At 31.6% G+C, this 19,256-nt stretch overlaps 3 protein-coding genes across 5 annotated transcripts; 1 reads left to right on the top strand and 2 right to left on the bottom strand.

The window, feature by feature from the left end:
• LOC123924480 lies at nucleotides 1-2,650 on the top strand. 3 transcript variants are annotated; one of them, XM_045977384.1, is made up of 4 exons: nucleotides 1-475; nucleotides 569-1,874; nucleotides 2,139-2,255; nucleotides 2,350-2,650. In XM_045977384.1, exons 2-4 carry the CDS (start codon nucleotides 933-935, stop codon nucleotides 2,437-2,439), a joined length of 1,149 nt encoding a protein of 382 aa, XP_045833340.1. In that variant the 5' UTR covers nucleotides 1-475; nucleotides 569-932; the 3' UTR covers nucleotides 2,440-2,650. The 3 variants fall into 3 exon arrangements, with proteins under 3 accessions (XP_045833340.1, XP_045833342.1, XP_045833341.1); XM_045977386.1 differs by having other exon boundaries at nucleotides 2-475; nucleotides 662-1,874; XM_045977385.1 differs by lacking the exon at nucleotides 1-475 and having other exon boundaries at nucleotides 560-1,874.
• Nucleotides 2,651-5,027: 2,377 nt separating this feature from the next.
• Nucleotides 5,028-6,686, bottom strand: LOC123922913 (F-box protein At1g52495-like). The gene is made up of 2 exons (XM_045975573.1): nucleotides 6,007-6,686; nucleotides 5,028-5,151 (listed from the first exon to the last, which is right to left on the bottom strand). The coding sequence occupies exons 1-2, from the start codon at nucleotides 6,684-6,686 to the stop codon at nucleotides 5,028-5,030; spliced, it is 804 nt and encodes a 267-aa protein (XP_045831529.1).
• A 3,358-nt stretch (nucleotides 6,687-10,044) lies between these two features.
• LOC123924482 lies at nucleotides 10,045-11,243 on the bottom strand (the record flags this gene model as incomplete). Its single annotated transcript, XM_045977387.1, has 3 exons — nucleotides 10,045-10,409; nucleotides 10,757-11,012; nucleotides 11,061-11,243. Coding segments are annotated over 3 exons (804 nt in total), but the record flags the coding sequence as incomplete, so codon positions are not given.
• Nucleotides 11,244-19,256: the final 8,013 nt, after the last annotated feature.

The following is a 19,256-nucleotide window of genomic DNA, read 5'->3' as shown; positions in this document are numbered from 1 at the left end:
GGTATTGAGGATCATTATAACTTGGTATAGATTTTTCTGTTGGTTTGATTATAACTACAAATTTATTCATATGTAGTTATGGGAGTACATGGACCGACAAAAACAAGGATCGAAAGACTGGATCGATAACCAGTCCTTTTCCATCATCTAAAGATAACCTTTTGGACTCTCTTGTGTGGAGACCACCTGCTGGACTAGGAAAAAATCGAGCTTTCTGGGTTGGTTTGACAATATGGTTGGGATTAGTTGGTGCTGTTCTCTTCATTCAAAGATGAAGTTCAAGTTCTCCAATTTATGATGATTCTGATTGTGTTATAATTTTTCATTTTAGTTCATAGTGTATATATAGATCATGTTGTAAAGAATGAGAGGAAAATTTGTAGAAGCCAAACCAATGCCCTCACAAATTTGTGGTCGCCTATGTCCTCTCAAATTCTAACATGTTTTGGAATTTTGCTCTATCCATGTATATCAGGTTCAATTTCTTGATCATCTTGATCTTGGAAGAGTTAAGAAACTAACTACCTAATTAACAAACTAACTAACTAACTCTATCCATGTATATCAGGTTCAATTTCTTGATCATCTTGATCTTGGAAGAGTTAAGAAACTAACTACCTAATTAACAAACTAACTAACTAACTCTATCCATGTATATCAGGTTCAATTTCTTGATCATCTTGATCTTGGAAGAGTTATAAAATAAAACTGTATTGATTTTTCTTTTACCATCTCTCTCTCTCTCTCTCTCTCTCTCTCTCTCTCTCTCTCTCTCTCTCTCAACTCTATAGTTTTTCTTTTACATATCTCTCTGCCACTGCAAAGCTTATTTCATTCTTCAAGTCACACTATTTCTTTTTTTTTCTTTCACCAGAAACCTTTTATTCTTCATTCTTTTTTTTTCACTCTTCAAGTCATTCTTAAAGCTTTGGATGGATATGGATATCGATTCACCGGAAACCTTGATCAAATGTTTGAGGATTCGTCGGCACTACTATGTTGAGTTACGCAATCATCCAAATCACTATCGATTTTACCATTGTATGTTATGTAAAGAATTAAATGTAGATGTAGAATCTCTGGTAGGTCATCTTAAGAGTGATGCTCACAAGAAAAATTTGAATTTAGCTAAGCTTACCCTCCTGAAAAGAAACATTAACAGATGGCCTTTCAATGACGGTGTTCTGTTGTTTGATTCTTCAATCAAAGAAGAAGATATGTCTTACCGTGAAAAACAAGAAGCGTTTAAAAATGACTCTCAAGGCTTCAAAACTTTTAAAGATTGTTTGAAAGCCATTGACGACGACGATGACCTTGCTATCGAAAAGTTTGAGTATGACCCTGAGATTGTGAATCCTCGTGTGAAAGCATATAGTAGCTGTTTTCTTATACCTGCTCATGGGGATACTTTGAAGATCGGAAAATCACAGATTTTTGGGAGGTATTCTTCTAATGAAGAGATTGAGAAAATTTGGTGTGAGTGGATAGGGAAGGATGATAACGACCTTACTAGTGTTGAAGTTAAGGATGACGACCTAATTAGAGTCGTTATCATGCGGTATGGGCGTGGGATTGCAAACTCATATTGTGGGATGTGCAATAAAAATTTTCTTGATGGCAGAGATGTTGCTTCTCTTTTGGAAGATCCAGGCACAAGTTTTGGGAAAATAGTATGTTGCAATTCGAGAGCAAGGAATAAATCGAGTCAACGTGTATTTCATTCTTTTCATACAAGTTGTCTACTCCAATGGATATTATGGTGTGAATATGCACAAACGATGAAGGTAGAAGGTGTGAATGATATAGTTAATCTTTTTTGTCCTGACTGTAACAGTACTGGTGAGAATGGTGAGGAATGTTATTCCAAATTTGAGGTTTGTTTCCTAATTCATATCCTCTATAACAAGTCTGATTTTTGACATACTTAATAAGAAGCTGGATATGTAAGACTGACATAGATAGGTTGAAACATTGAACTCTATGTGTTTATCTATAATTTATGTTGTGAAGAACAATGGTTTGAATTCCTTGCAGTAGTATATGAAAATGATTAAAATAGGATTATTGAATGCTATGTACAAATAAATAACTATATATGTTGAATGCTAACAATGAATATTTTCATTTACTGCATGCAGATGGACACGGTGAAATCAAAGATACTGGAAGCAAAGAATGAATGGACCAAGAATCCTGAGCGTTTGCAAAATTCTTCGATAGGGCTCCACTTCCCGCTGCAAACTGAAGACACAGAGGTCTTTAACATTGCTGCATTTAATTTCATTTTAAAAACATACATCGATAATCATGAATTTCTAATTTTAAAATGTATATATATTGTGATTGCAGAAAGAAGTGAAGTTCTTAAAACTCGTACAATTTTATCGTGCTGAGTATGATCCTAGTTATCTGACTAAGGTTGAAGCTTCCATGACTTAAAGTTAGGATTAACAGTTTGATCGATGATTATGATTGTCAGAATTACTACTTTTGAGTGATGATTACTAGAGTTTGATTGTGTGTTGGTTTGGTTGTAAATATACATTAGCTTTCTATGAACATATATTTCATACATTGTTGATACTGGTTTGTTTGTTTTGTCCAAACTAAGAAGCACTGTTTATATTGTAAAAATTTGGTTGAATTTTAATTGTGCTGGTGCTGATGATTTTATTGTTTAATTGTCTGTGTAATTATTTTATTGTTGATACTGGTTTTGGTTGTCCATAGGTAAGGAAGTTTAATTATTTTGTAAATCTTGCAGCATGAATTAATGATTAGGCATACAAACTTCCAATTAGTCTAGTGAGTAAATTTCCTTCTTCAGAATTTACAAGTATCTTCACTGAATGCTAAGTTTCAATATTGCAAGGAGTAGTGTTATGTACGCGTACGTATGTAATTCAATGAACTCATCAAAGTGGTTCAAGCTGTTATCGATCAGCAGTCAAGGCTGCATGTTTTACACTATTCGAATTCGATCATGGTTGTCGAGCTCGAGGTTTCTCAGCTCTTACACCGATCAACAACTGGTTGGACAAACCACTAATTTGTCGGAGATCCATTTGAAGTACTATATAATAATGTCAGTTCTGTTGGAACTATATATGTAGATACCACTTTGTTAGAGCTAAGTTTATGCACAATTTCATATAGGGAGTGAAGTGATCTAAGTTTATGCACAATTTCATATAGGGATTGAAGGGATTTGTTAGAGCTAAGTTTATGCACAATTTCAAGTCAGAGTCAGGATGAGCAGTTTGGTGATTATGAGGACTAGTTTCAGAAATGATTACTAGTTTATTTGTGTGTATCAGGATTATCAGAGTGATGATTACTAGTTAGGTGTGCTAAGTAATTACTACTAGTTTGATTCTGTGTTGGTTTGGTTTGGTTGTCTATACTACATGTACTAGTTTGATATCGTGTGATGATTATCTAATACACTGTTGATACTGGTTTGTTTGTCCAAATTATATCATTAATTAAGAAGCACCGTTGCGTCGAATTTTAATTGCGCTTCTGATTTGTATTGCGGATGAACATGGTCGTTAAGAATTTAATTTGAGTTTTGTGAGGAAGTCATTTTCTGTGTTGATGCTTTAGTACCACAATTGATGAGTAAACAAACAAACATTTTGATTTGAGGGTTATAGGTTACTGGTTTTCAAATAGAGAGGTAATCCATTCAGTTTTGGCAAACACAAATTAGTCTTGATCATCCCTAATGTAAATACCAACACCCACCGTATAAACATTTGACGAAAATGACGCATTTAGTTTTTTCCATCTAGCAGACCCGAAATCACTTCTGTTGCAGCTTTGCTTGTTGCGTCGTATTCAGCCTTCTAACAAGTAACACGCCCTATTAAAAACCGTATGTATGGCTTGAGTCCAAAATTAACCTGGTTCCATAATTAAACGTATGAACTGAGTAACTTGTGCAACAAGCTATCTAGATGATCTGTTAGTTTAAACTAGTGTAGTTATAATACTCTATGCTTAGTTTAACATGTTACTACCTGTATTACAACATAAAGATGTTCAGGATTCGCGCAGGAGACTAAGACCAGTTAGAGTAGCTTGTACAACAAGATATCTAGATGATATGTTAGTTTATACTCTATGCTTAGTTCCACAATAAAAAAAAAAAGAAGTGGAGACCATCTGCAAGCAACTAGTGTACAAAAAACAATCTGCAACTATATCAATTGATACATATACTTTATTGGGGAACTTTCAAATAGGAGGGATTTTAAAATGAGAGGGTGAGAGGGTTAAATCTCAACCATCAAATTAAATTAATGGTTTAGATTAGATTTTAATTTTAAACAATTCACATGACCTTGTTTTTCATTCCATTCACTTGTTCATCGTTCATGACCCTCTTTGGCTCTTTCTATTCCTCTTTTGTGACAAAGCTTTCTCTTCTCCGACCAAGATTGAAGGACAGGAACAGCCTTCTGGAGAAAGCTATGAAAGTGCTTCAATTGCTCAGCTGTGTTGATAATTAGTTAGTTACTGGAAGAATTTGTAGTGAAAGACAATACTACTGTTCTGTGTATCTCAAATACTATGGTGGTTTGGTTGGTGGGATTTGGGAAGAGGGTTTAACACTGATAAAGCAACTGGTATACCAATATTCACATGTGAGCACAATTCAATTTTGGTTTTGATGTTGTAATTGAAGAAGGGAACTCATACATATCTCCAATTTATGATTCTTACCATCTGTTTAATTGTAAATAGTTTAATACTAGGGCAATTATATTATATTTAGAATGAGTAGATATTGTTTTCAACATTATACTTGTATATATCAGATCAAGATAATCAATGAAAAGCATGACATTTCATCTCAAAAGCAAGATATTGTTTCCAAACAAGAATGTGCTTTGAACTTTGGGACTTTGGCAATGAATTTTTTTTGCCACTGATTCTAAAATTTGTTGAAATCAGGTATGTTCTAAAATTGGTACTGACTAATGCCTTAACTTAAGTAAAAACTATCAAAGTCTTGACTACAATTACTCATACAATACAAAAACATCCTTTTCTTCTATGTCATATTTCATCATGTAACTATGGCAGATGTCTTCGTCAAATCCTCTATATCTTCCTTTCAACGCCTTTCTTTGATGGCCTAAATGCCTAATAACCAAAAAAATCAAATTAATTAAAAGCAATACCAATATTAACACAAAAGAATCAACAATTGACAACAAAACAAAATTCGACGGCAAATGCAAATCGAAAGCAAACTTACCAAAATCATGGAGATCATCTCCATGATTTTTCGGGACAATTGCGGCTGTCGTGATATACATATTGGTTATTATTTTCCTATCTTTAAATAAACCATTGTTCGAAGTAGGACTATCATTCAATAAAAAAGCATATGACCCCCGCAATTGCATTTGGGAGGGGACTGAAACCACTTGATGTTACAACTCGTCCCGAACTCTGGACTACTAAGGCCCCCTTCCCCTAGGAACCAGAGGGTGAAAAAAAAAATATGAATAATATTATAACTGTTTGAAGTTTTCTTTATACACAAACAACGATTCTGAATTATGTATACTCCAATAATAAAATTCGTCAGAAGGACACGAAGAACATCCTTTGACTGCAAAAATTCTCCTAGCGCTTCTTGTCTTTGTCTCATAATAACAAACTTGTTGTAATTGTTTGCTGGGCATATTTCTCGACAACAATATGATCTCTTGTGTGTCTGTTTTGCACAAAGGAAGTAGTCTTCGATATATCCAAAATGAATCTTCTTTACTAATAATGATCCTTTCATGCTTAATCCACACATGATTTTCATAGTCCTTTAAAATTGACATATGTACCTCACCACTTAAATAATGATTTACTAAGCATAAATGTCCACTAAACAAAATAATGCGGGTTGAAGGTATCATATGAAATTCAAAGATAGGAATTTCTCTAAATTGCTCAATCCCCAAATCAAACACCAATATGACATTTCGGCTAAAATCTAACCAATGTATAGCACCATTGACACAAGTACCAATACGTTTTACTATATTTGACATTAAATCAAAGGGTATGGCATGACCAACATTCCTCCATACATTATCACCAACTGTTAAAATCCTCAATTCTTGAAATAAATCAGTCTCGGTGAAAATGACATTAAGAACCTTATAATTATCTCCCAAATGGTCGTATCCAAAATTTGTGCGGAGAAGAAACTTTGGATAAAAATCTAAATTGTTGTCGCGGGGAAGGGCGACAACTTGTCGAGTTGTTGGGTTACATATGTGTATATGTATGACATTGTCAGGATCGTACAAGTACAATCTAGAATATGAACAAATCAAACCATTCACATAATGGACATCAAAGCTGGGAATTTTGGGCATAGTGAGAATGTGTGTAGAATTGTTTAGTTCAAGTGACCCTTGGTCTTCATGAGTTGGTATATTACCTACGAAGATACCGGGTTGAAATTTATTTATTCGCTCAGACCAGTCAAATTTATGACAAACAACAAGGAATATGAGGTTGTCTATGTTTTGGCGGCGGAGCCGAGTAAAATAAGGATCTTGTATCAAAGAGTTCCATGTTTGGCTCACACACATAAATCGAATTATAGACTTTGTAGGTAATCTGGACAATATGTCATAGATTAAATGTTCCGGAAGATGTAGTTTGGCCATTTTTCTTCCTCCTTGCATCTTAATTACCTGATTTAGAATAATTAACTAATTAATTTAAACAAATTTACTAACATATGTACTAATATAAATACGTTAGGAATTCATATATGGTGAAATAATGAACTTAGAGTCTTGAGCTCGTAAAGGATAAAAAAAAAATTGTTAATTAAATAAATAAAGAATCACAATTGGAAGGAAAAAAGATCAACCTTAAATAAAATTTAGGCTTAATTATAGTTTTGGCTCACAAAATTACTAAGTTTTGATCTTTACATTAGATTTTGATATTTAAATTGTGATTCATATATTTAAATGATAATGATACAGTATACAAATTTGTCATGAGTTTTTTTTTTTTTTGTAATTTTGTAACTTTTGATCATTCAATATTACCATATTGTATGGCACATTGTTTAAAACATGTTAAATTATTATTTTCAGGTAATGATTTTTAAATAGAAGGACTAATTTTAGAGAAATAAAATTATAGTTGAGGAGCCTAAAATTTATAACAAACAATCAAAGACATCAAGGTTTCTCCATCCCAATCAAAGATGAAACTATTTGAATGAATAAGACGGTTTGTTTTGTTATGTACCCTAATAACTTTCAAGAATTCAGTAATAGAAACAATAAATCACAAAAATATCACAAGTTGATTAAATTAAAATATTAGAAATCAATCATAGTGTTTATTTAGTTAAAGTAAATTAAAAAAGGTTAGGTTAACTTACATAGAAAGCATATGAAAAAGAATTTCCAATTACCTTAATTAGAAAAATACACACGTGCGGTGGAGAGAGTGAGTAGGGAAGACGGCGCCTCCTTAGAGAGAGTTAGAAAAACCTAAAATATAATTTTCGTCACACTTTTTCTTCTTTACCTATAAATAAATAAATAAATGAGTTATGTCTTTTTAATTAAAATTAGGGTCATGCTAACTGGTGTTCCCGGGGCACCGATTAAAGAAACCAAAAGAAGAAAAATTTGAATTGGAAATAATACTATTTAGACTTTTGAGTTGACTGCACCTTAAACGATGCCCAGCATTTTCCAATAAAATATAAAAAGAACTTGATCATGTGCTGGGTGGGATTTAGTATGGTCAAGTAAACAATTTGTTCACCATGGTCAAGTTGATTTTTGATCGTTAGATCAAATATAGAACACAGTTTTATTATATTCCCTCAACAGTAGAATTTTTTTAACCCATCTCCCTTACTCAACCACTACCCGCAAACCCAAGTTTCACATCACACTATTCATGTTCAAACTCCAACTTATCTTCCCCAAAGTTAATCATCCTATTCATGTTCACTTAAGTTAATATTCCCAAAATTTTAGCATAAATTGATTAATAATTGATCGTACCTGATTAGAACATGCGATCGCGTCGGCGTTTAGTTCTTGAAAGCCCCTGTTGAAGTGGAGGGGGTTGTGTACCTGCAGGTACTCCGACGCTCAAGTTAGTGAGAGTGAAGCAGAGGTTTTCGATGCTAGAAAAATACGTACCTTGTGAATGGCGATAGGTTATGTATATATAGCCCCCAGCGCTGGGCCAAGGCCCTTGATGGCATTAATGGCTATCAAGTGGCTGCCGAAAAACGGCTAGAAAGCCTTGATGAACAGTTAATGCTCATCATTCCGGTGAATTGTCCGTTACAAGCCGCGTAGGTATGTGACCGTTAGTGTATCGAGCAAATGTCATATGTCCTCGCATTAAGGCTTGCTCGGTTACAATTGCTCGTGGTGTTTTGATGTCCGGGCTTGTAAGCTCAGTCCAGAACAATAATCAAATATGAAATAAAAATAAAATTCCCTGTTCCAAATAACAACCACCAAAAGAAATGATTAAAACTAAAGGAATTGGGAAATTGCTAGGAGAGCTTGAAGGATTCAAAATTACAAGATTAAATTTATTTATGAATACACAATTAAGAAAATTATAAGATTCAGATTATCATTACAAGGTTCATAGGGTTATTGCTATTTGAAAGAGTTGATTGAGAGTGTCAGAGTGGAGGAACTGAAACACTGTGGGTCTTGATTGAATACATCTTTCATGAAGAGCTTGCTGGTGGTGGTTGGCGGACAAGGAGGAAGATGGGTGGTTAGATCAGGTGTTAGGTGTTGGTAGACTATGATAGAAATGTATTCTTTAGTTGATCTAATGGCCAAAAATCAACTTGACCATGCTAAATGCCATGTGCTGTCATAGACAAATTTCGTCCTACGCCTGCTGCACTAGAGCTGTCAAAACGGGCGGCCCGACCAATTTCGGGCCGACCCGGTCGGGCTTCGAGCTTCATCGGGCCGAGTTAAAAAGCCCGGATAAAATACGGTTAGTGCCCGAGCCCGGCCCGGTACGGGTAGTCGGGCTTTCGGGCCGGCCAGTTTTTTTAAATTTTTTTTTTTTACTTCTAGTGCTCAAACTCAACTATGTAAATAACATTAATAATTCTCGCGCGTCCTATTTTTTACTCATCCGCTACCTACGAGTTTCTCGCGCCCTATTTTTACGCATCCGCTACTTACGAGTTTCTCGTGCGTCATATTTTCACTCATCCGCTACCTACGACTTTCTCGCGCTCCCTATTTTTACTCATTTGTTACGTACGAGTTTCTCGCGCGCCCTATTTTTATTCATCCGCTATGTACGAGTTTCTCGCGCATCCTATTTTTACTCATCCGCTACCTAAGAGTTTCTTGGGTACCCTATTTTTACTCATCTACTACCTATGAGTTTCTTGGGTACCCTATTTTTACTCATCTGCTACTTAAGTAGCGGACGGTGTTTTATAATTTATATTACAAACTAATTTCAAATCATCCAAAACAAATTATTTATATTTTATTTTATTTTTTTAATTTTAATTTTTTCGGGCTTGCAGGTCGCCCGCGACCCATTCGGGCTAGCCCATATTTTAATCGGGCTTTGTTGGGCCGGGCTAAAAAGCCTGGAAACAATTCGGGCTAGGATTTTCAAAGCCCAGGAAAAAATCGGGCTTGGCGGACAGGCCCATTCGGACTAACCCATTTTGACAGCTCTATGCTGCACAGGTCTGGTTAGCTGTAAGATATATAATGATTAAGTAAGATATGATAATTCCAATAATGTAAGGTATATGAAAAAAGTTGAGTAACATTAAACGATAGTTCAACAATAATTTGGATAAGTATTATACAAGGAAAATTATGTTATATTACGGAAGACTTCCTTATAGACCACATTCGAAGTCTTAGTTGTATCTTCACCGTCGTCATCGATGATCAATATTTTTAATCATTTTCTAGAAGTAACTTTTGAAATTACAACATACAACTGACCATGTGAAAACACTGGCGACGGAAGATATATCCCAACATGCTTTAAAGATTGTCCCCGACTCTTATTAATAGTCATCGCAAAAGAAATCATTATAGGGAATTGTCTTCGTTGAAATTTAAAAGGAATTCTCACGTCAGATGGTGTCAGAGAAAATCTAGGTATGAAAACCTGATCACCAATATTACTTCCTGGAATAATTTTTTCTTCAAGAGCACATTTTCTCAATCTCGTAATAATAAGTCTTGTTCCATTGCATAATCCTAATTTTTTATTCAAATTCCTTAATAGCATAACTGGAACTCTAACTTTAAGTCCCAACTTGTGATTTGGAAGTCCCGACGTAGAAATCGTGTTCAAAAATTCGGGAGTATGAACATCATCCACTGTTTGACCATCTACATTTTGTGTGAGTGGAGTTTCATAACTCAAATATGTTTTTTCTCCAACATATAATCATTTATTGTGTCGACTATTGAATTTTTAGGAGCTAGTATAGCTCTATTCTGGAAATACGTTATATCGTTCATGTTTTGTAAAAGTTGGGGATAGGTGCTTTCAACGCTAGAAGTAAGAGGATCACCTGAATTTGGAATGAATAAATCTGATGGAATGTCAAGTTCTAAATCATTGTCGTTGTCATCTCCAATTTCTCCATCGCCAACACTCAAAACCCATTCAGAAAACAATTTTCTTTGTTCAACGTCTGTACTCGAAGCACCACCGAGAAGCCTCATGTTTTTACTCAATGTTAAAACTTCACAAAAATTCCAAAGAGCCGAAGAATTAATAGTAGCATGAACAACTTCTGACCTTATACCTTTGGGTATTACTGGTAGAATTTGTCTAAAATCTCCGCCAAAAACAACAACTTTTCCACCGAAGGGAATGTGTTTATTTTTTTCTTCAACGGAGTTGAAAATATCTTTTAAAGTTCGATCAACAACTTCGAAACAATGTTTGTGCATCATTGGTGCTTCATCCCATATAATGAGTTTTGCGTTTTGTATTAATAGCGCCAAAGGGTTTTTAGGAACTATGGTACATATTGAAAACTCGTCAACATTTAGAGGAATACAAAACCTTGAATCTGTTGTTCTACCGCCAGGTATAAACAATGCAGCGATCCCACTTGAGGCACCTGTTAAAACTATATCACCTTTTGAGCGTAATGCGGTTAACATGACCCTCCAGATAAATGTCTTCCATGTACCGCCAAAACCATAAAGAAAAAACACACCAGGTTTGTTTTCGTTAACTCTTGTCATGATTGTGTCATATACTTTACGTTGCTCTGAAGTCATAGTTGACATCAATCTAACATGTTCCTCAGCTAATGATTGCTTGTTATAATTCAATTCGTTGTGTATTAAACTATTTTGTATATCAGGAACTAATGATGTGTCTGCTCTAAGCATTGGAAGATAATCTTTTAAACTCTTCCCACAACTACGTAACATCATCTCAATATCTGCTAGTGCATATTGTATCAATTGATCATCGGTTAATATTAAATCTGCAATGTTAAAATCAAAATAATGAATGTGATTAGTAACATGATTATGGTTGTGTTTGGTTGTATTGCAAAAAAAAAATTGATTTAGCAGAATTGAGTTTGATAATAACTTTCCAAATCACACGTAATAATAAATTTCCAAATCTCACATGATAATTATTCTCTAAATTTAAGATCCAGTAGAAAAAAAAATCATTGATCAGGAAAGACATAAAAATATTTCGTGATGAATAATATAGTCAACAATAATTTTGATATGATATACTTTTAAAATTGATGGTGCTTATCAATTATTGCACATAATTTTAATCATAATTGGTATACTTGCCATAGTGGTTGGAAATATTGCAAGATAAAATGGAGGGAAAACAGAGAAAACAAATTAGGGTTTAGGGTTTGCTTGTGTATACAAGCTTATAATATAAACTAGAACATCGACTCGTGCGGTGCACGGATCTGATTAGCTGTAAGATATATAATGATTAAATAAGATATGATAATTCCAATAATATAAGGTATATGAAAAAAGTTGAATAACATTAAACGATAGTTCAACAATAATTTTTGATAAATATTCATACAAAGAAAATTATGTTATATTATGGAAAACTTCCTTATAGACCACATTCGAAGTTTTAGTCGTATCTTCACCGTCATCATCGATGATCAATATTTTTAATCATTTTCTAGAAGTATTGTCTTGCATTGAAGGGTTGTGGGTTCGAATTTTAGTCAAGACAAAATTTTATCATTTTTTAATAAAAATTGCAATATAAAATGGAGGGAAAACAGAGAAAACAAATTAGGGTTTAGGGTTTGCTTGTGTATACAAGCTTATAATATAAAAGATGATACCAATATTCAATGCATGACAATTCGATTAGATTGGTCTAAATTTTTTTTTAAAAAAAAATTACTTTTTCTTTACTCAATAAAAAAATAAATTATTACTACTTGAAACTCATAGATTTATTAATTAATATGTTCAATCTAACAAATTAATATTGTAACTTAAACTAGACATTGCTAATATATCATCTACAACACATATAATAAAAAAAGACAAAACTTACGTGTATTTTTTTAGGCGCAGTATTTTTAGACGCAATTTTTATATCATTTAAATTGGAAGTAATAATATTTGAGATGTGTCATACATCAAATATGAAGGGTTCTTTTTCGTTGAGATTCTAAATTTAAGATTCTAACTTTAATTTTCAGACGTTGTGCAAATCAAATCACTTCTATTATATCCATCCGATGATTCTAAAAATGCACTGTTTTTTGTCATTTTTGGTCAAGTAGTTTAATAGTTAAAAATTCACCATTTCTTGAGATTAATAAGTGAAAATTTCGGATTCGAATTTCGACCCTAAATACAAAATGCATATAATATCTCTACCAATTAGGTAACTAAACAATTATATAATTTATCCAACTTTTATATGCAATATATAAATAATTAAACACAGTCTCAAAAGTCAAAACAGAACATGTGGTTTGTTGCAAGATCCAAATAAGTTGAGGAAATTGAATTCTATATACAGTATATGCAAACAGTGATTTAGAATTATTTGATTAAGATCAGATAGTTCAGATCTTACACCAATTTTTAATTTTATTCAATATAAAATTTTGAATTGATATATGAACTGTCCTATAACACACCGACTTTTAAAATTATTATTTTATTTAGGATTTATTTAATTTCTAGTTTTATTTTATCATGACTTGTTTATGTTGGTGTATTTTTGTTCTATTTATAGTTGTTTTAGCGTGTTTATAATTAATTAATTAATTAGTTAGAATATAAAATAGAAGTGACGAAATAGTGGATCTAAAGTAATGAGTTACAATTAATGATTTTTAGTAAAATTAAATAAGAAGAGAAAAATAAAATTGGAAGAAAATAAAATGTGGGGTGTGCGAAGGTTAAGTAGCACGTAGAAAGGGGGGGGGGGGGGGGGGGGGGGGGGGGGGTACGGGTTAGCAAAATAGTAGAGGAAAAGAGAAATGAGGATTTGAGCCTAGTGGTGTTAGTGAGAATAAAGGGGGTATGAAATAGGAATTTTGTAGAAAAATAAAAATAAAAGAATCAGGTTTTGTGATTTTGGGGATAAGTTAACCCAACTATTTGCTATAAAAGGGCAAAGGTTAGGCCAAAATTAGGATTAGCCACACTTTACTAAAACCAGAAAAGGGGCTTATTTTAAGATGTGCTTATTTTTTTTTTTTTTGGCTTTCACCACCAATTGAATCTGGTTCGGGGGTCAGTTCTGACATCAAGTGGTTCCAGCCCCCTCCCGATCGTAGTTGCGGGGGATCGAACCGTGGTCCTCCCTACCAAGTTCAGCACCAATCACCACTGAACCAACTAACGATTGGTAAGATGTGCTTATTTTATGTCTATGTATTAAGTCCATAAACTTATATAAATTTATATTATGTTTAAAAAGATATAAAAAATATGTCAAAATTTTGTTCATTGGGGATTAAAAACAAATTAATTTATTTTTTGGGATGAAAATATGTGATTTTATTTTATAGGTACGAAAATCAAAATTCTCTAATTAATTCTATATAGAAATGAATATATTTAACCTGAAATTTTCTTTTACTCAATTTATTGAGCCATTAACTCCTAAGTTTTTATTGTTAAATTCTAATCAAATAATCAATCATTAATTGATTAAGTGATGATTGACGCTGGACTTGGTAGGGGTACCACGATTCGATCATCCCACAATTGCGATTAAATCACTTAATGTCAGAATTGTTCATCGAACCAGATTAGACGGTTCAATGAGCCAGATACTAGTGGTAAAAACAAATTAAAAAAAAATAATCAAATCAAATACACAGATTCACAATATTAATTTTAAATCTATATTATAATTCTTATTTATGTTGTTCATTTGATTATTTATTTTTTATTTACTGCATTAAAAGCTTGTCGGGAACTTTAAATTAAACAACCTTAGTTGACTTTGTGTCAACATGTGTTTCTTTAAGCATTTGAAAGAAACTTACATAATTTCTTTAAAATAAATATCGTTCTTGGCTATTATTTATGGGTGGAAGTTCACATCCCTAAATGTGGGGATATCTATGAACACGACTCTGACACAGACACTTCGACACGACATGGACACTGCGATATAGCTATTGTAAAAAATATACGACACTGACACCGGTATATTTTTATAATAAAATATATAAATTGATAATCAAAATATATACATGTAAATCTAATTTGAGTAAGTTATTTCTTTAAAAAAAGTTTTAAAACAAGATATGATAGTATTTTACCTTTATTTATCCATCTATTACCGAAAAAACTAAAAATATTGTAATCAAAATATAATGTCTTAAATTCACATTGATCAATATTATTATTATTTCGACATATTTTTAACTCTTGTAGATATGTCTGATATGTGCCTAAGGTGAGTATAAGCAAAAAAAAAAAAAAAAAAATTTGGGACACTTGTCCGACACGTATCGTACGAGTGTTTTACAGGTGTCGAACACTGATCAAATGAGTGTCAAAGTAAAGGAAAAATTGAGTTTTTTCCGACACCGGTATGAGTTATCCGACACATATTGTACGAGTGTCATACAAGTGTCGGACACCGCGACACGCCTAATTATAGAGGTGTCGATATACTTTTAATTGTATTGTAAAGGTGTATTAAACAATTATAGCTGTGCCAATTTGCATATAAAACAAACGCTGGTGTTATTGGCTATTGAGTTGGGTTAGTTCACATTTCACATCATAAAAAGATTTTTTTAATATTTCTATGAAATAATTAAGCATTCTACAAAATCAAAGGTTGAAACGTGAAGGACTCTCGATGCTTTAAGAGTAGAATTTCGACCCGTGCGATGCATATGTCTAATCAGCCGTAATATATAACAATAAAAAATACTTGGAATTGGATAAAATTCATATAACTGAAATTATGTTATATAACGAAATACTTTTTTATAGACTACATTGAAAATTTTATTTGTATCTTTTTAAATTTATTTTGGAATTGTATATTTGAAATATTTGGAATGGAATTAAATAGTAAAAGTTTCTAGTGAAAATTTATTTAGTTTAATGTGAAAAATGAAAGGTGTCCCAAAGAATTAGGGTTGAAAATTAGGTAACGAGTTGAAAAAAATATTATAAAAAAATTTATAAAACTAATAAACAAATTTTCCTTTAATCAACGAAGATTAGTTAACTAGGAACTTTCTAATGTAAAATTTTCCAACATGTGCGGTGCAAAAATTATGCTTATTATAGTCGCAAAACAATTTTTTTAGCAGTCAAACGTTGATTGACACGCATAAATTAAGAATGTGGGTTGTCTTATTATAGGTGCAAATAAAAAAATTTAGCAACCAAACATTGATTGATACGCATAGATTAAGATTAATTGATAGCAAAATTAAGAATGTAGGCTAGCTTATTATAGACGCAAATAAAAAAATTTAGCAACCAAACTTTAATTGATACGCATAGATTAAAGTTAATTGATGGCAAAATTAAGAATGTGAGTCACTCAATAAAAGCGGGAAAAAAATGATAATGATGTAAAATAAATTTATGTCATGTCATATATGTGAGGGTTAAAGAGATGAGATTCTTAACGTTAATCACAATTGAAGAAATGCTTTAATGGTTGAAAGATCTTATTGTATGCAAGGGAGAGATGTTTGATTCCCATGTTAGACAAATTTGTATTTTTTTTAATATAAAGCTGCAGTAAAAAGAGAGGAAAAAAAAATTAGGTTTAGGGTTAGCATTTCAGAACAAACTTAGAATATAAGAGATAATAAGAATTAATAATATATAGTAAGAATTAATATATCCGGTTAAAAAAAATAACTTTTGTGATTTCTCATCTATTCTAATAGTATAGTATATATATCAACGTGTAACGCTACTACTCCATCTGGTCCTATATATAGGGAACACATTAAGAAAAACACAAATACCAAGGAGACTTATTTTTTTATTAAAAATTCTAAAATGTTATGTGTTATTAATTCCAAAACTAACCTTGGCAATGTGTTAGGCAATCTATAATATGTAATAAGCCAGACATATTTGTCTTTCTCTCTCCTCTCCTCATTCAACCTCATTCCTCACATTTAATGTTTCTTTTGCAAAATTTATTTAGTATTACTATAAGTGGACGAACATGTTAATTGATTCAACATTTAATAGTGGATTTGTCCAATTACTCATTCCCCTATTCAATTTTGTCCATATCATGTTATCATTTACTATTATTAAGGATCGCATCAATTTTGACTAATAATATTAATGATAGTTTTTGTATATATGGTAATCTATAATCTATAATCTATAATATGTAATAAGCCAGACTTATTTGTCTTTCTCTCTCCTCTCCTCATTCAACCTCATTCTTCACATTTAATGTTGATATACATTCAATAGTTGTCCAATTACTTTGAAAAATGACCATAATTACTTTGAAAAATAATAGCTGTCCAATTTTTTCCATAAACATTCAATATAGCTGTCTAATTTTTTCCATAAACATTCCCCCGTGCTGTCCAATTTTTTCCATAAACATTCAATTTTTTATAATAAAATGGAATATGCCTTATATTCTTTTTTTTTAAAACAGTAATATTCTAATATGCCTTATTTCAAAAAGTTTTTATTTACAATTTTGGGTTATTATAGCGCCTATTTAATAGCGCTTTTTAACAAGCGCTGTTAAAAGTTAAAACGGAGCCCCCTATAATAGCGTTTTATGAAGAAGCGCTATCAAAGCTTTGAACTTGAAGATGATATAACAACGCTTTTGTTAAAAGCGCTATTAAATCTGTGAATGCGGAACACTACTATAGCACTTTAGGAGAAACGCTATTAAACTTTATATCCTATAATAGCGCTTTTGACATAAGCGCTATAATAAAAGAAATAAAAAATTGAAAATTTTAATATTAAAATGTTAATTTTTTTAGTCTAATTTTTTAGTAAAATGGTATTTTGGGTTTAATCGATTGGGACCACAATGTTATTGATCTATAATATATAACAATCAGATTCATGGTGTCAATGGAGTTGAGAGTTTTTTGTTTTGAATATCAAGTTGGGATTTTGTTGAATGTTGCAGACGATGATGGACTCAAGAAGAGAGAGAAGCGTGATACCTTAGTTGGAATTTAGAGGAAAAACGTTTTGTTTTCTAACGGCGTTTATCAGCGAAAAGAAATAATCCAAGTGTTAAAATTCTATTGGAAAACATTAATAACTGGACCTATGGAATTGCATTTAAGTTTTGTCCTTTTTTTTATTACTATTCTGCACCCAAATGAAATATGAACTCATAACCATATGTTTTTATCTTCTTTATCTATTTTTTTTAAAAAAAAATTAACGGTTTTATTTTAGTAGTTTATTTGGACAATTTATGAATTTTCCCTTTAATAATGATCTATTGGAGATATATATATATTACTGTAACTAATATAATGATTTTTAGTTTTCGACGCAATTTATTTAGAAACTTTTAACTTTTACTTGGTGACTTAATCGTAAATGTATTGATTTGATTATTATTTTTTTTAACAAATTTATTGATTTGATTTTAAAACACAAGTTTTACCAATTGTCAGTTGGTTCAGTGGTGATTGGCGCTGAATTTGGTAGGGATGACTGTGGTTCGATCCCCGCAACTGCGATCCGCAGGGAGCTGGAATCACTTGATGTCAGAACTGACCCCGAACCAAATTAAACTGGTGGTGAAAAAAAATAAAAATTTGTCAACTAAAAAAAATAATCAATATAGTTGATCTGATTCGTCCTTAAATATATGATTCTTTTGAGAAATTTAAATATCTTAACTAAAATTAATATTTATTATATTCTTTTTTAATTAGATTATATTATCATTTAAAAACTATAATCAAAACACAAATATATAATTCCTCCGGTCACATAGGCATTTCAAATTTTACTAAATGTGTAGTGAACAAATTCCGGTGTCTTAAAAAAAATTAACATTTTAGTCATTATTATAAGCAAAAGTTAAGTAAATGCGATTTATATTGAACATATTGATTTATGCATGTTAAATTTATATTATTTTTTTATTTTTTATTTTTAAATTTAAAATATATTAAAATTTTTTTTTTTGTCCTATTTTTTATTCAAACTTTGTTTTGTTTGTTTGGGGGGTTTTTTTTAAAAAAGTTTACACACGAGTCTATATTTTTACGTATATATTAAGAGACATTATTTATTTTTTTGTAATTTATACGGGGCCTACTCTTTTTTTTTTTTTGTGATTCACGCGGGAAATATATTAAAATTGTACGTTTAATTTTCGGTAAAATAAAAAATCAGAGGTACAATTTTAATTGAATTGTAAATGATTTTAAAACTATTTTAATTGACTATATTTATATATTAATACGGGATCTTAATTTATTTTATTTTTGACAAATACGGGATCCTACTTTTTTTATGTTATAGTTTTTCTTTTTTCATCCTTTTTATTTCAGAATGATGAAAATTTTAATATTAAAATGTTAATTTTTTAGTCTCATTTTACCCGTGCTTGGCACGGGTCCGGATACTAGTTAATGCATAATATTAGAATAGGTTGCATTTTATACTATTTAATAAAGGTATATAAGGGATTATCTATTTAATAAAGAATAAATTTCTTTATATCTCTTAAAACGGTCATTGACA

The sequence above is a fragment of the Trifolium pratense genome, linkage group LG4 (genome assembly GCF_020283565.1).
Source record: "Trifolium pratense cultivar HEN17-A07 linkage group LG4, ARS_RC_1.1, whole genome shotgun sequence".
Taxonomy (NCBI): domain Eukaryota; kingdom Viridiplantae; phylum Streptophyta; class Magnoliopsida; order Fabales; family Fabaceae; genus Trifolium; species Trifolium pratense.
Note: the sequence above shows the minus strand (reverse complement) of the source record. Positions and strands in the feature narration are given on the sequence as shown.

Coding starts and splice junctions, on each gene's coding strand:
- LOC123924480 (XM_045977384.1), top strand. CDS start 933: ATGGATATGGATATCGATTCACCGGAAACCTTGATCAAATGTTTGAGG. Junction 1,875..2,138: donor AATGTTATTCCAAATTTGAG/GTTTGTTTCCTA, acceptor TACTGCATGCAG/ATGGACACGGTGAAATCAAA. Junction 2,256..2,349: donor TGCAAACTGAAGACACAGAG/GTCTTTAACATT, acceptor TTGTGATTGCAG/AAAGAAGTGAAGTTCTTAAA.
- LOC123922913 (XM_045975573.1), bottom strand. CDS start 6,686: ATGGCCAAACTACATCTTCCGGAACATTTAATCTATGACATATTGTCC. Junction 5,152..6,006: donor GTCAATGGTGCTATACATTG/GTTAGATTTTAG, acceptor TTTGGTTATTAG/GCATTTAGGCCATCAAAGAA.